Consider the following 17,150-nt stretch of genomic DNA (forward strand, 5'->3'; position numbering starts at 1 on the left):
TCTTCATACTGTAACTGTCCTTGAGTCAGAAGTGATCACCAAATTCGTTCCAACATTTCTTATGTTGGAGTTGTTTAAACTCATCTATGAAACATTTTATTAGCTAAGAGTACAAACATACATCCTATCTTGTGTAAGATGTACAACAGTGTGTATAGGCGGAGATATAGGATGTGAGCACATCAACCAACGCATGTCTATAATTTACTTCATGCATCATTTGACTCTTACTCAGGTTTTTAAATAAGATGGTGTATAAAGTTCCTTTCACTTGCTGTGGATATTTGTTTCCTCCTGCATTACAGGCCTGCCCCAATGATGCACTCAACCCAATATCTAATGAGTTAGTGTATACATTTGAGGGTCTCCCTAGTCAAAAACTTAACAATTTATGGCCGATGCTGCCTCCTAACACAAAGAACACCTCAGATCATAATGTAAGTACTGAGAGTCTACAGCTTTTCATATTAGAGCAGTATCAGGATAATCTCTATTATTACTTTTTTTCTTGTTAGTGCTAATAAACATGCCAAATGCATTATCCATGATTATCCATAATGTTTATTTATACATGAAATATCTTTTTACACCTCAGTTCTGTTAGCTGATTTTATCAACCCTTCATATGAATCATACTATCATAAGACCATGCATGTGACTCTCCACTATGTAAATTATTTTCCCAGCTGGATTTTGAAATAAACTGTGGAACCGATAACATCTGCATTGATAATCTCAAAGTGGATTTTAACTTTTCTGGGTAAGATGATTGGTAAAAAAAAAAAGAGTGGGTAACACTGGGGGAAACACTGGGTAGAGTCCTGAAAAGTGGATGATTTGACATTGTGTTTTGTTTGTTTGTTTGACTTTTCCTTTTTTTAGATACTCAGTCATACAAGTTGGGATAATGCAGGAAATGAATGTGACTGTCTTCATAGAGAACAGAGGGGAAAATTCCTACAACAGTCGAGTAATTCTGAAATACCCGTTTGGACTTTCCTTCAGGAGATTCACTATTAAACAGGCAAGTGTAATGTAAACAATTATACATTTTGGGCCACATTCAGAGTTGAGTCACACTATATATGTGCATAATGAGGTATTATTATCAAAATTGAACGCACATTGGTGCAGCGGATATAGTTCCTGTCACACAGCTCCAGGGTCCACAGTTTGATCCTAAAGCAGGTTGCTATGTGTGTGGAGTTTCGCAGTTATACCTGTGTGCAGATGGGTTTCCTTTTTCTCTGGAAAATGAGTTTGCAGAGTTGAGCTTGAGTGGAGTGGAATTTGCATTTTCTCTGCATGTCGGCATGGGTTTCGGTTTTCTCGCACATACCAAAAGCATACTTCTATGTGTACTGGCTATTCTAAATTGCCCCAAGTTGTAAATGAGTTTGTGAAATTGTATGTGCATGTTGATGGACTGGCATCCCATCCAGGATTATTCCCACCAGATACCCATAGGATGCGGACCCACTGTAACCCTGACCAGGATAAAATGCTAACTGAAAACGATTGAGTGAAAGAGCATAATAAAATAGCCTATATTCCAGGAACTTATTGTTTTCCTGACTTTGATTTAGTATTTTGTGTCAACACAAGATGGCTCACCACTTAAATAATATATTTCAGCCTTGACAACTACCGAAGTGAAATTGTGAGCTTTTATAGAATGGGATGGAGTGTGAGTAGGTGTGGTCTGGTGTACTAGATCTGCTACGCCGCTGCTGCTGAGCGAGTACGAATACTTGCATGATAGACATGGACAGACAAAGAAAAGCAGAGAAGCATGCTGCTGCTGCAAAGGGTATGGAATGAGGAGCCCCCCCCCAAAAAAAAACAGTGGATAGGCTGTACTGAAATACGGCCTGCGTCCCACCCCCGAAGATACACATCTGAAGGCAGTTTTTTTTTTTTTTTTGCAGTTATCAGCAGTTATTGACATCAATCAGCATTTGTTGCCAACTATCAGTATGGATAAAAATTTATTAGCATATAACAGCATTTATCAGGACTGAGCAATTATCAGCAGTATTTAGCAACATTTATCAGCAATTATCAGTGATTATCTGTATTTAACTGTGATATCAGCAGTTATCAATCTTGATAAGCAACCTTGATGGTGTTCATCAGCCAGTATACTATAAATGTGCATCAGCACTTACCAGTGGAGATCAGTGTTTATCGTCCATTATCAGCACACAGTGCCCTCCACTAATATTGGAGACCTTGGTAAATATGAGCAAAGAAGGCTGCGAAAAATTATTTTTAGCCTTTTGATATTTTGCTAACAAAAATTCACAAAAATACTTATAGATATCAAATAATTACAAACAAAACACAGGTTTATAAAAAAAATGTGTTAAATATAGGTGTGTAACAATTATTGGCACCCCAATGAATTCATATGAAAAAATATATCCATCCATCCATTCATCCTCAACCACTTATCCGTTATCAGGTTGCGGGGGCAGCAGCTCCAGCAAGGGACCCCAAACTTCCCTTTCCCGAGCCACATAAGCCAGCTCTGACTGGGGAACCCAAGGCGTTCCCAAGCCAGTGTGGAGATATAATCTCTCCATCTAGTCCTGGGTCTTCCCCGAGTTCTCCTCCCAGCTGGACGTGCCTGGAACACCGCCCTAGGGAGGTGCCCAGGGGGCATCCTTACCAGCTGCCCGAACCACCTCAACTGGCTCCTTTCAACGCAAAGGAGCAGCGGCTCTACTCTGAGTTCCTCTCAGATAGCCGAGCTTTTCACCCTATCTCTAAGGGAGAAGCCAGCCACCCTCCTGAGGAAACCCATTTCGGCCGCTTGTACCCACGATCTAGTTCTTTCAGTCACTACCCAGCTTCATGACCATAGGTGAGGGTAGGAACAAAAATTGCCTGGTAGATCGAGAGCTTTGCCTTCCGGCTCAACTCTCTTTTCGTCACAACGGTGTGGTAAAGCGATTGCAATACTACTCCCGCTGCTCAGATTCTCTAGCCAATCTCCTGCTCTAATGTCCCCTCACTCATGAACAAGACCCTGAGGTACTTGAACTCCTTCACTTGGGTTAAGTACTCCTTGACTACATGGAGTAGGCACTCCATCGGTTTCCTGCTGAGAACCATGGCCTCAAATTTCGAGGTGCTAATCCTCATCCCAGCCGCTTCACACTCAGCTGCGAACCGATCCAGTGAGTGCTGAAAGTCATGGACCGATGATGCCATCAGGACCACATCATCTGCAAAAAGCAGCGATGAGATCATTAGGCCACCAAACCGCAACCCTTCCCCACCATGACTATGTCTCGATATCCTGTCCATGAATATCACAAACAGGATTGGTGACAAAGCGCAGCCCTGGCAGAGACCAACCCCCACCTGGAACGAGTCCGACTTTTTGCTGAGAATCCGGACACAGCTGTCACTTTGGGGGTACAGCGATTGGATAGCCCTCAGAAGGGGACCCGGACATACGCCTTCTCCAGATCCACAAAATACATGTGACCGGATGGGCATACTCCCACGCCCCCTCCAAGATCCTTGCGAGACTAAAGAGCTGGTCCATTGTTCCACAACCAGGACAGAATCTGCATTGTTCCTCTTCAATCCGAGGTTCGACCATTGGCCGAACCCTCTGTTACAGCACCTTGGAGTAGACTTTACCAGGGAGGCTGAGAAGTGTGATACCCCTATAATTGGCACACTCTCTGGCCCCCTTTTTTGAACAGGGGAACCACCACCCCAGTCTTCCACTCCTTGGGCACTGTCCCCGACTTCCATGCAATGTTAAAGAGGCATGCATCCAAGACATCCCCTCCACACTCAGAGCTTTCAGCATTTCATGATGGATCTCATCAATCCCTGGGGCTTGGCCACTGTGTAGTTGTTTGACTACCTCAATGATCTCCACCAGGGAAATTGATGATGATCCCCCATCAGCCTCCACCTCTGCCTCTACCATAGAGGGCATGGTAGTCAGATTCAGGAGTTCGTCAAAGTGTTCCTTCCACCGTGCAATTACCTTCTCAGTTGGATGGTTCCCCATTTCCCCTTCCTGAGGTGGCGGATGGTTTTCCAGAAACACCTTGGTGCCGACCGAAAGTCCTTCTCCATGTCCTCTCTGAACTTCTCCCACACCCGCTGCTCTGCCTCTTTCATGGCAGAGGCTGCAGCCCTTCGGGCCTGTCAGTACCTCGCAACTGCTTCCGGAGTCCTCCAGGATAACACATCCCAGAAGGCCTCCTTCTTCAGTCGGACTGTTTCCTTGACCACTGGTGTCCACCACTATGTTCGAGGGTTACGGCCCCTTTAAGCACCTAAGACCTTGAGACCACAGCTCTCCGCCGCAGCTTCAACATTGGAGGCTTTGAACATTGCCAACTCAGGCTCAATGCCCCAACCTCCACAGGGGTGCCAGAAAAACTCCTCCAGAGGTGTGAGTTGAAGATCTCATGGGCAGAGGCCTCCTCCAGATGTTCCCAGTTCACCCGCACTAGCCATTTGGGCTTTCCAGGTCTGTCCAGAGCCTTCCCCCACCCTTGACCCAACTCACCACCAGATGGTGATCAGTTGACAGCTCTGCCCCTCTCTTCACCTGAGTGTCCAGAACATGCAGCCTCAGATCAGATGATGCAATTTCAAAATCAATTATCGACCTTAGGCCTAGGGTCCACTGGTACCACGTACACTTATGAGCCTCCTTATGTTCGAACATGGTATTCGTTATAGACAATCCATGACTAGCACAGAAGTCCAACAACAAACGCCCGCTCGGGTTTAGATCAGGGAGGCCGTTCCTCACAATCACACCTCTCCAGGTATCTCCATCATTGCCCATGTGCGTGTTGAAGTCTCCCAGCAGAACTATGGAGTCCCCTACAGGTGCCCCATACAAGACTTTGTTCAGGGTCTCCAAGAATGCCGAGTACTCTGAACTGGTGTTCGGTGCATATGCACAGACAACAGTCAGAGTCCCCCCCAGAGGCCCTACCAGGGGCACAAGGCTCCAGACAGCACAGCCCTCAGGTTCATAGGGACACACAAACCTCTCCCCCATGATAAGGTGACGGTTCCCAGAGAGCTGAAAAAAATATATTTGAAGTGTTTTGCCATTGATATTTTACATTTTTAGCACAACTGGGTGACTAGTAACAGAAAATTGTTCAACCATGACTTCCTGTTTCACAGGGGTATAAATATGAGGTAACACGTAGGCCAAATTCACTTAGTTATTCATCACAATGGGTAAAACCAAGGAATATAGCTGTGAAATACAGCAAAAGGTTGTTGAGCTTCACAAAATTGGAAGTGGCTATTAGAAAATAGCAAAAGCATTGAAAATGGCCATTTCCACCAACAGAGCGGTAGAAAATAATTAAGAAGTTCCAGTCAACTGGAAATGTTATGAATCAATCTGGAATTGGACGTGTGTCTATATCGTCTGAACGCACTGTGAAGAGGATGGTTCGCATGGCCAAAATATCTTCAAGTATCACAGCTGGAGAATTGCTAAAGTTAGTTTGGTTTTGGGGTCAGAAAGTCTCCAAAACTACAATCCAAAGTCACCTACATCACCACAAGTTGTTTGGAAGGGTTTAAAGGAAAAAAAAAAGTCTCTACTCTCATCCAAAAACAAACTCAAGCTTAAGCATCTTCAGTTTGCCAAACACTACTGGAACTTCAAATGGGATCAGGTTCTATGGTCCGATGAAACCGATTTGTGTATTTGGCAATAAACACCACAAGTGGTTTTGGCACACACAGAGTACTTCATGGACATGATTAAATATGGTGGTGGCTCTTTAATGTTTTGGGGCTGTTTTTCTGCCAGAGGGCCTGGACATTTTGTTAGGATACATGGCATAATGGACTCTATCAAATATCAACAGATATTAAATGAAAACCTGACTGCCTCTGCCAGAAAGATTAAAATTAGCCATGGCTGGATCTTCCAGCAGGACAATGATCCAAAACAGACATTAAAATCAACACAAAAATGGTTTACTGACCACAAAATCAAGGTCCTGCCATGACCATCCCAGTCCCCTGAATTGAAACCCACAGAAAACCTGTGGTATGAACTGAAGAGGAGAGTCCACCAGACATTATAGGAGAAGACTCAGCACTGTTATCTTGGCTGTTAAAGTATTGATTAATAGGGTGCCAATAATTGTTGCACACCTATATTTAACAAAGTTTTATATATATATATATATATATATATATATATATATATATATATATATATATATATATATATATATATATATATAAACCTGTTTTGTTTGCAATTGTTTAATATCCATGAGAGTAGACTATTTTTGTGAATTTGTTGAACAAAAAAATCAAAAGGTTAAACAATAAAGACAATTTTCACAGCCTTCTTTGCTCGTATTTACCAAGGGTGCAAATATTAGTGGAGGGCACTGTATGTCAGCGCTTACCAGTGGTGATCAGGGTTTATCAGCCATTATTGCATGTATCACATTTGGCCATTGTCAGAGTTTATTGTGGGTGATTATGGGAATTGATGTGTGATTATAGTGTTATGAGCCATTATCCTCATATAAGATCCCTACAATCTGCAGATGTGATTCCCTCTGTAAGGAAAGTGATTGACACCTCAATTCTAGCAGTGGGACACCTAGGCCAAAATATGGGGTGTGTTTATTACAATCCACTCTGTACAGTAGGTTTATTATAATCCACTCTGTGTGTTTAGTACAATCCTTTCTGTGTGTTTAGTAGAAGCCACTTTGTGTGGTTAGTACAATCCATGGACCATTCCCATGGCACCCTTAGGTCATCACAACCTGGTCCCATGTTCTGAACTCCCACAAGAGAACCAAATCCCACAAGGATCCTTCATACAAACCTTATGCAGGGTACATCATGTCCTCAGACTGCTGGTAGGTGGAGGATGTGAAAATATTGCTCACTGGATTGAGACTACATCAGATCAGTCAGTCCTGATGAATGTGTTTCAGCGATACAAACTGCAGTTTCACCACTGGCCCCCAGACTTTTCAGGGCTCAAATGCTTATTGACAAACTCCTAGCTGAACTCCAAATGTGGAAATGTGTCCAAGTACTGGCTTGCTTGAGATGTAGAAAATGATTAATGAAAGTAGTCCTATTGGGACCATTGAGAGATTATTACCATACATAGCTTTATGGTGCAACAAGGGTATGGGGAGTGTAGGTCTTCTTCTTAGCAGTTGTGAGACACTGCTACATGCTGGTCAGCTTAAACAATAGCAGCAGTACAAGGTCGAGCAGCTTTTTTCCACCTTGCCCAGAATCTCCTCAGGTGCTTTACTGACAGCAACTCAACTGTTGGTGCCGGAACATGTTTCCATTGTATTGCAGCTGACAGCAATTGTTCATCCGCCACTTTGTGGTTTCAGCATGCATGCATGCACATGTGTATTAGGTGGTATTAGGTGGTTGCACCAAGTAGTAATACTTGGGAAAGATTTGGGGAGGCACAGGTGAAACTCTTTGCCAATTTCAGAGTCCTGCTTCGGGCCTCTAGATGTCCAGTTAGAGATGACTCCTTCAGCCAGGACTTTAGGACCCTTGGACTGAGTTGTAAGCTGAGGACTCAGAGACCTAACATTACTGAATGCAAGACGGCCTCATTGAGCTGGGCTCATTATCCAATTTCCAAGCTACTAACCTTTCCTTATGATAGACAGTGGCAAGTTCCCATCTATATTGAAGGTGTATATCACAACACAGTCTACCCCTGCAAAAGTGTAGATGGCATTTCCTTGGAGACTCATAGGCTTATTGCTTTTTTATTATTACCTTTTTGAGGGATGAGGTGCCTTCATTCATTATCTTGTGCTGGAGTCCCTTAAGGGCCCCCATTATGAGCCATGCATTATACTGAACTGAAATAGGTATTTCTGAAAACTGCAAGCCTGCAGCATGTTATATGCTATGCCTGGTACATGTCATACGGTATTGTTTAGACTGACCAGCAGGTGTTGCATTGTATTGTAGCTGACAGCAACTGTTCATCTGCCACAGGTATTGTGGTAGTGTCACAACCCCTGGCACTTATTGGGGTTTGTAGAACGACAGTTACATACAGTACACAACTAGCATTAGTAAATGCAAGATAATAACATGAAAACAAAGACCATCAATACTGAGAGAATACATCTCACACGTATTACACAAATCTAATGTTAATGTAACATTAATATTATAATATTAATTATAATATTATTAATGTTCTATGCATTCGATTCTTTCCCCAGATATAACCTAAGGTCATGATAAGCAAAACAAACATTTTTAAGCATTATGCTTTATAAAGTATTTATGCAGTTCTTATGAATGTGATATGAAGTCTCAGTTTATATTCCCTTCAAAATGAGTGTTAATGAATGATGGCTTAAACAATGCAACAGTATTTGGTCAGTAGAAATGCCGTTTCATTTCATTCTATTATATTTCTATGTGATTGGACTGGACTCTGAGGAGCAAACTGGAAAAATGTCTGTTGCGTTTTCTGTCTGAGAAGGGCAGACTGGAGTGTGTATCTGTGGATAGTGATGAAAAAGCAGCACTGGGGGAGACGACTTGTTTCATCAGTAAACCCATCTTCAAGAACAATGGCTTGGTGAGTCCAAATGAGTTCATACTTCTTTTTTTAGGTATTACATAGTAGGAGGAATGGTGGGGATTGAGTTTCAAGCTATGCCTAGGATAAAGATAAAATGAATGTAGATTTGTGATTATTGACTGGGTAAATATTGAGGTAACTTCTGAAATTATGCAATACCTCAATTCCTGTATTACCTCCATAGGCTATCTTCGATGTTACATATAACATAAACAAAGACAGTAACTTTGACAGGATGTTGACATTCACTGCATCTGTTTCCAGGTGAGTTCTTATAATATATTATTATATTAACCAGCACATTCCACATGGTGGATTGTATCTGTGTGCATTAAACTGAATGAAATGTATTTTGTCCAATAAGGACACACAGGCTACATTCCCATTAAAAGGTTCATTGCGAAATTCTTTTTTTTTTTTTTTTTTTTTTTTTTTTTGTGCTTAGATTGGATCTGTCTATTTTGACTGTTCAACCATAGTAGACAGTCTACCATAGAAGAAGCAACAAATGAATACACTAATAGCCCAAGTCTGGTTTGCTCTGGAAGTCACCAAACAGCTTATCAGCTGTACAGGTTATGAAGAAAAAAATGACTAGTTTTTGAAGCTTTTGCTGGCACTCCTACGTTACTGTACATGATGTGTGGGTCTGGGAGAGGAGCCAGCAATGGTGGGACCATGGACTGGAGGGATTCACAGAGTATTTCTATGCAAGAGTATTTCTTTGTCAGGCAGCACGGTGGCAAAGCGAGTAGCTGTCCCAGGTTCAATCCTGAGCTTGGGTTTTTGACTGAGTGGAGTTTCTGTACATGTGCTCTCTGTGTATATGGGTTCTCCGGTTTCCATCCATCCATTAGGCAGATTGGCCAGTCTGAATTGCCGCTAGGTGTAAACAAGTGTATGAATGTGTGTGTGCATGGTGTCCTGCTATGGACTGACATCCTATCCAGGGTGTATTCCTGCAGGATAGACTCTGGATCCACTGTGACCCTAACAAGGATAGAGCAATTACTGAGTGAGTGAGTGAGAGTTAGTGGCATTGTAGACACATTCATTTTTGACCAAACTTTGCCATTCTTGGGTAATTGTTTTGAACACTACTCCGTTTCGGTAGCAATTGATTACGTTCCCTAAATAACAGTCAAGATGGATAGATCCACTACTATTTTTGTTGTTGTTTTGTCATGCTGCTGACCTTGGGTAATGACAACAACAGAGTATATGTGCATGCACATTGGGAAAAAGTCACAAGAATTACAATCTGACTTCTCATTCGTGTCACATGGATATGCATCTGATCTAGAACCACATACGAAAGTGGCTCAGGTTTGGTTTAAAAATATTAGATTATTTTTGTCCACACAGTCCTGGAAAAAAAAAGAAAAAGATACATTAAGTAGGTCTGGCCTAAAGATTGCTAAATAAGATAAATAAAGCCTATTCTTTTCAAATCAGGTTGTGGTAATTTAATTGCAATTTCTATACATAGAGAATGGATCACATCACCTACCTACCTTCAAAAACTATGTTCATTTTGTAAAAAGAATTGTGTTTTCTGAACTGATACAAATACCCCAATCTTTACAGTGACAATGACAAACATGCACCTGACAATGAACTATTCAAAAACAAAACCATTGATGTTAAATATGCCATCTACATTGCGTTGATCAGGTTGGTCTTTTTTCTTTCTTTCTTTTTTTTGCTGATTTATAGTTCTAATAAATATGTATAATTAAAAATGTGAAGTCTGCCATACTTTTGTTTACATCTATTAGTAAATAGTCAAATATTATAATATGCCAGGAGAACACACATATTGAATGCGTCAACATTTTGTTCAGCAAATATACTTCCGATGAGGTTATTCACATGAAATTTTCACCAGAAATCTGTATCAACTCAAGAAATCTACAAATATAAAGAATTCATAACATTAAAATCCATAAATAAAGTTATGTGTAATAAAGTGGAATGACACATGAAAAAAGTATTGAACACGCTAAGAAAAAGCAATTCTCCAAGGCAAGATAAGGCAAGGAACCAGCTGAAATCCGTAAGTAATTGGAAAGTAATTATACCCCCTATCTGTGCAAATTAATATCAGCTGGGTTAGTAAACTGATGGTCTATAAAAAGGCTTTTCGTTACCAAGGTGTCACACAAGAAACATCTCAGGATGAGTAAAAGCAAAAAGGTCTCCCAAGACCTTCACAACCTTATTTTTGCTAAACATATTGATGGAATCGGAAACCATTGCAAGGATAATCTTCCAGTAAGCACCTTTGGGGCCATTATTCGCAAGTGGAAGCAACATCACTCCGTCATCATCATCGGCCACGCACAGAAGCTCCTCGCAAAGTTTCTGACCAGGGAATCAGAAGAATAGTCAGAAGCATAGTCCCAGAGCCAAGGACTACTCAGAAAGAGCTCCAGAAACACTTGGAGGCAGCAGGTACCATTGTCACAGAGAAAACAATGCACTCCACTGCCATGGCCTCTATGCATGCTCACCCACAAGACTCTATTACTAAAGAAAAGGCATGTCGAACCTCATTTAAAGTTTGCTACAACTCATTTGGACAAGCCTATGAAATACTGGGAGAGTGTAGTCTGGTCAGACGAGAGCAAAAATGGACTTTTTGGCTGTCATACTACACATCATGTTTGGAGAAGAAATGTCACTGCACATCACCCTTAAAACACTACACCAACAGTGAAGTGTGGAGGTGGAAGCATCATGGTGTGGGGCTGTTTTTCATCACATGGTACTGGTAGACTTCATGTAATTCTCTGTGTGAAACTCCATGTGCTGCCGTCTTGACCAGGTCTCCCTGGAAAAAGAGATTGTGATATCTCGATGGGATCTTCCTGGTTAAATAAAGGATGAATAAAAGAAATAAATAATTGAAGGAACGATGAATGGAGCCCTTTACCGGCAGATTCTTGAGAAGAATCTGCTGACATCCACCAGGATGATGAAGATGAGACGTGGCTGGACCTTCCAGCAGGACAATGATCCAAAGCATACAGCAAAGGAAACTCTCAATTGGTTTCAGAGAAAGAAAAAAAAAATGAAGGTGTTAGAATGTCCCAGTCAACACCTGACTCAAATCCAATTGAACAAGATTTAAAGACAACATGTTTAGAAGAACGGGCCAAAATCACACCTGAATACTGCGGCCCATTAATTTCTTCATACAGGAAGCGTCTTGAAGCATCATTACAAACAAACACTTCTCCACTAAGTATTAAATGCATTTCAGTTAGCGTGTTCAATACTTTTTTCCTGTGTCATTCCTCTTTATTACTCTTTTTAATTTATGGACTTTAATGTTGGGATTTCTTTATATGTGTGCATTTCTTGAGTTAATACCAATACCAAGGCTATTTACATAAAAAAAATTCATGTGAATAACCTCATTGGAATATATTTACTGAAAATGTTTTTGGTGCATTCAATACTTATTTCCCCCACTGTAGATCAATGTCTTTTAACTGTGTGCATCTACTGAAGTTTGTTTAGTTATCTGTGGGTAACATATTACTTTATATGATTTCATATCAAGGCACGAGAATTCCACTATCCACATTAATTTTACCGCAGGGAAAAATGACCTTGAGAAACCAGTCCACCAAATATTCAAGGTATTTCAAAAAATTATGAAAACCTTTGATATGCCATTCTTATTTGACAAGATATTATTAAATTCTCACTCCCTCTCAGGTGGAGAATGACCTCAGAGATTTGAGTGTCGACCTTTTCATCAGAGTACCCATAAAATTAGGAGTTAAGGACATCTGGACTAATAACAGCTTGCAGGTATTGTAGATTGACATTATTGCTGAGGTTTTCTGCAGCTATAAATCTTTGACAATCTATTTGTTATTATTAAAAAATGTCATGCCCACCATGATGAATTCCCTGCCAAGCCATCACAGAGCACCCTCCCACATATTTTGAATTTCTTTGCTAAACATCCAAAGGGGGCTGGGGTGGGGGTGGGGTGTGTTGGTTGGACAGACCTAGGAGATTAATCAATCACAAACACAGGAAATTGTGTGTTAAAAAATTAATGTGGGAGGGCACCCTCTGGTGGCTTCGTGGTGAATTGTTAATGGTGTAAAGTACTTTACATCCTGACCTCTGTTAAGGCATTTTTCCACTGCACGGTACGGCTCGACTCGACTCGACTCTGCTCGCTTTTTGGGGGCTTTCCACTGTGGATAGTACCTGGAACTTTTGATAGTTTCACCTCAGTCGAGATTCCATGCGAGCCGAGCCGATACTAAATGTGAGCCACGAACTGAGGGAGTAGGGATTTCTCCTTAATGAATGGTTCAGTATTGTGCCTGAATGAATGTGTGTCATTCAATACATACTTTGCATATGGTAATTTTCTATTAATTGAAAATTATGTATAATTTCATCTCATTACAGATAAAATTACAACAAAGGTTTCTGTCTTAAATTTTTACATCTCGCTTGTTACCGACTTCCAAACAGACGTTTATCGAAGTCGCTCCTGTCGTGGCTGAATCTAACTTGGTCATATCGAGCACTATGTAGGTTCTAGAACGTTGTTATTTTACATAGTTAAGGCGTTTGGAATACGGCCTGAGCATGTATTTGTACTGGGCTTTGATAAGACAACATTATTCCTGCATGAAGGTGAGGGGAAGATGGCCCCATATTGAGGCGGCACTAAACTGCAGTGGAGAAGCAAGTTCAGAAAAGCCCTACCGTGCAGTGGAAAAGTGGCTTCAGTGGAGGTGGGGGAGGCCCCAGTGTAGGCACCAGCCTGTTGTGTTATCCACCTACACAGGGGCTGAACTGCACAACCTGTTTATTGATTTTTTTAAAGCATGTGTGAATCAGATTTAAAAGTAAAAAACCAGTTTAGAATTTAAGAGTTAAGACAAGCAACTCTGGAACTTGTTAATGTGCTTCTTAGATTCAAGGCTGCAATGCAGACAATGATGAGCAACCCACAATCCAAGATTTTGTGGCAGCTCTGCATAAACAGCCTGAGGTGGTGAGTAATGGTTATGCCTTTGTATTTGTGTCCTAGCCCATTTGGTGCCCTAGGCAAGATTCATCCTCACTGCCCACACACACACACATACAAATTTATATGACACTCAATAATATTTTTTTTTTTACTTCAATAATACAAAATAATAAAATTAAATATATTTAAAATAAATAGACATCGTGGATAGGCATAACCACAAAAAAAGAGAATATAAACACAAATTTACCTTATTTACATTCATGTAGCAAGACTCTTCATAATTAATTGTGAGCCCCCAGATAAAAAATCATTGGCTTAGTAACAAAAGTGCTAAAAGTATATTACAGCAACGAATTATATTTTAAGCACTGCTTATCTGATTAAAGGTATAGTTATGGGTGGACACTTTTACATGGGACAGTCACAGAAAGCATAGTAATGAAACACAATCGACAAATCTTTTTCACAAGATAGCAATATAACTTATAACCAAATCTTTCCCTAAAATGAGTATACTGTGTGCTTATGTATATGCTTTAGTTATTTACATTTCATCCTCTTGAAGCGACGTTAGAGTCCGTGGCTTTGAGTCACAACAGTAAAGTCACAACCCTCTGTTACTAAGGCAATGATTTATTATCTAGGTGCTCACAATTCTTTATGGTGATGTCAGCTGGATGGATCGCTATCTATTAACATACTAAAAATGCAAACTGGTAGAACACTTTCTGTCTGTAAACAACTGGTTAAAAATACCCTTATTTACATATATTATATTACATAATGTAGTATGTTGCAAGGGTATCAATCGAATACTATCAACAAATGAAAAAATAAATGAGTCCGTGGATGAAGTCGTGTCTCATGAAAGAATAATTGTTCATGTGTCGCAACAGTGGCAGGCAACCAATCAGAAGTGATTTCCAGGAAAATTAATTAGCCAATGATATTTGAGGCTACAGTCAGGCCAGTTGTGCCCGACCACTGTTGAGAATTAGGAAAATAATGCCATATGGCGGCGCAACAAATATGGTGGAGCACTAGCGACTGCCTATTACGCCTAATGTATTGACCAGACCTGCTTTGTATAAACCCGAAAACATTTTCTGAATTCTAACAGTTAATCAACACTTGTCTTCTCAAGATTTTCCCTTGAAATGCATAAATATCATTAATGAATTTATTTGTGGTATGTGGAACCTCTCTGGGTTTTAGAATTGCTCCGTAGCTGTGTGCAGAGTGTTTAAATGTCCTGCAAATCTCATTAGAAAGCAGACAAAATTCTACACCATCTCTGGTAATGTCAGCTCTGGATGCATTGAACAGGTATATTTATGATGTCATGTATTACTGATATTTCCACCAATTGTCCATATTTTCTACATCTCTGTACCATTAATCATTTCTGTACACCTTCTCACTTTTAGACCGGATTGCGATCAGCAGTGTTCGAGCTGGTCAGTACAGCAACACTGGACTATAACAAAACGACATATATCTACTTCTCTGATTCTGTAAACACTGCACCCACTGGCAAGGTACACCAACTAGTTTAGACCCTATTTAAACCATCTGATGAGCTATGCGTTACCTGTTTACTCTAGTTTTTATTTTTTTAAATATTTTATATTTATAGTTACTATTGATAGTTTATCAGTTATTAAATGGTGAAACTGAGCACTTTAATTTAATTTAAACACTGCCATTAAAATAAACAAGTTTAAAGTCACATGACTTTCATGGACCTCTGGTGGTGAGAGTTGGTATAAAACCGCTAGGACACACATGTTATAGGACAACTTTTGTACTCAAAAGTAGAACAATTGGGCTCAAAGTTCCAGAATACAATGCTGAGTTACAGCTAGACATCATTCTAAGAGATAACGAGCATGGTGGCACTGATGGCAGTATTGAAAGCATGAAATATAAAGCTTTGGAAGCTGATCCATGTAGCAGAGAGTACAGATGTGGAGGAGAGAGAGCTGTCTCTCTGATTATGTCCACTTTTATAAAAATTCATCTTGGAGATTCTGACTTCACTTGCCAGAGTGACCTGTTATTGTTACTGTGCAGATTAATACCCAGGTGGAGGTGTATGAGGAGAAATTCCCACTTAAGGAGACAATTGGAGGTGTTGTAGGAGGGCTTGTGCTTCTGGCTTTTATCACTGCAGGCCTCTACAAGGTCAGTACAGAGATCATCATTTTTTCCCTTTATTTTTTAAATCATTTTTAAATTTCATGACATAATGCTCTGCAATACGTCGCTTGGCCTTTTCTATCACTCCTAGGCTGGGTTCTTTAAAAGCAACTATAAGAAGAAGTTGGAGGAAGCCAGAGCAAGGGCTAAAGGAACCGGAGATGGCACAGGGGAATCTAAGTGAAGAGTGATCACTCTGCTCTACAATTCGAACATGAACTGCAAAGTTACATTTAATCTTATGTGTAGTGTAAGGTGTCAGAGTCAGGTGGCCCTAACCCTGAGGAAATTTTCAGGAGCACACAGTACTATTCCGATTATTCACAAAGTCCTCACTTGCATATGGGGGAAAATACATTAACAGACATTTTGACTTCTGGTATAATTGGCAATTTTCATAGAAATAGAAAACTTGCTTAGAACTTATAGCATTAACTTTCATTAACTTTCTCTTATAGCTGCTGCAGCTTACAGTAATGTTTAGACAAGCTTGACAATGTTGGCATGCTGTATTCACCAACATGCATATTTGATAATTATTTGCTAAATGGGTTCTGCTTGCAAGATCTGATATGACAGTGAGCAAACTTTTCATATAAAATGTTATATTACATGCACACAGACGTCACCCTTTAAATGGCAGATACAGAAACGAAGAAAATGTCAAAGAGGCACGTATGAACTTATTCAACTGAATGAACAGTTATTGAAATGTGTTCAGACACTGACTGGTGATTTGAGATCCAATTTTAATAACTGAAACTCATATTTGCTCAAAGAGTAAAACCTATTTTGTCGCATTTTGATGTGTATGTTATAATGCTGGTTTATTTCTTAAGATAACTAATGGCATATAACTTTCTTGTATGGCTCAGTCATTTTAAAAATATAGCCTAATGTGTAATGATGGAAATAAAAAATAAATACTGCATTTGAATGGATAAACCATAGTTACAAGTTGTGGACTTTCACAGGATTTTTTGATTTATTTTAAGCCCTGTAATCAGTAATATAGCTTGTGAACTTACATTTAATATATAAAGAGTTCACCTTTAAAAAAGCTCTACATTCAAAGATGTGGTCTCTGCAAGTCCACATTTATTACATTTACTTTGCATACATATTAATAAGTGTAATAAGAAGTAAATAAGTCAGCAGTTGGTATACATTTCAGCAGGTTAATGACATAGATGGCCATAGGGCAAGCTCTGGGGCCTCATGTTAAACACAATGCTCTAGTAAAATATGCTCCATGGTGTACTAAGTCTGTCTGCAATTTCATCACCCTCAGTTCTGCACTACACTGTTGAC

The 17,150-nt window shown here is 40.1% G+C and overlaps 1 protein-coding gene across 1 annotated transcript in view; it reads left to right on the plus strand.

Moving 5' to 3' along the window:
* Positions 1-16,857, plus strand: part of LOC108273645 (integrin alpha-M) — a 51,277-nt gene extending 34,420 nt beyond the window's left edge. Inside the window, exons 18-30 of the mRNA XM_053684916.1 lie at positions 306-437; positions 687-760; positions 883-1,024; positions 8,525-8,623; positions 8,811-8,890; positions 10,214-10,300; positions 12,195-12,273; positions 12,353-12,448; positions 13,581-13,661; positions 14,856-14,966; positions 15,068-15,178; positions 15,714-15,824; positions 15,931-16,857. Coding sequence (XP_053540891.1) covers positions 306-437; positions 687-760; positions 883-1,024; positions 8,525-8,623; positions 8,811-8,890; positions 10,214-10,300; positions 12,195-12,273; positions 12,353-12,448; positions 13,581-13,661; positions 14,856-14,966; positions 15,068-15,178; positions 15,714-15,824; positions 15,931-16,023 — 1,296 coding nt within the window. The 3' untranslated portion in view covers positions 16,024-16,857. The remainder of the gene's footprint in view (positions 1-305; positions 438-686; positions 761-882; positions 1,025-8,524; positions 8,624-8,810; positions 8,891-10,213; positions 10,301-12,194; positions 12,274-12,352; positions 12,449-13,580; positions 13,662-14,855; positions 14,967-15,067; positions 15,179-15,713; positions 15,825-15,930) is intronic.
* The last annotated feature ends 293 nt before the right edge of the window (positions 16,858-17,150 follow it).

The sequence above is a fragment of the Ictalurus punctatus genome, chromosome 13 (genome assembly GCF_001660625.3).
Source record: "Ictalurus punctatus breed USDA103 chromosome 13, Coco_2.0, whole genome shotgun sequence".
Taxonomy (NCBI): domain Eukaryota; kingdom Metazoa; phylum Chordata; class Actinopteri; order Siluriformes; family Ictaluridae; genus Ictalurus; species Ictalurus punctatus.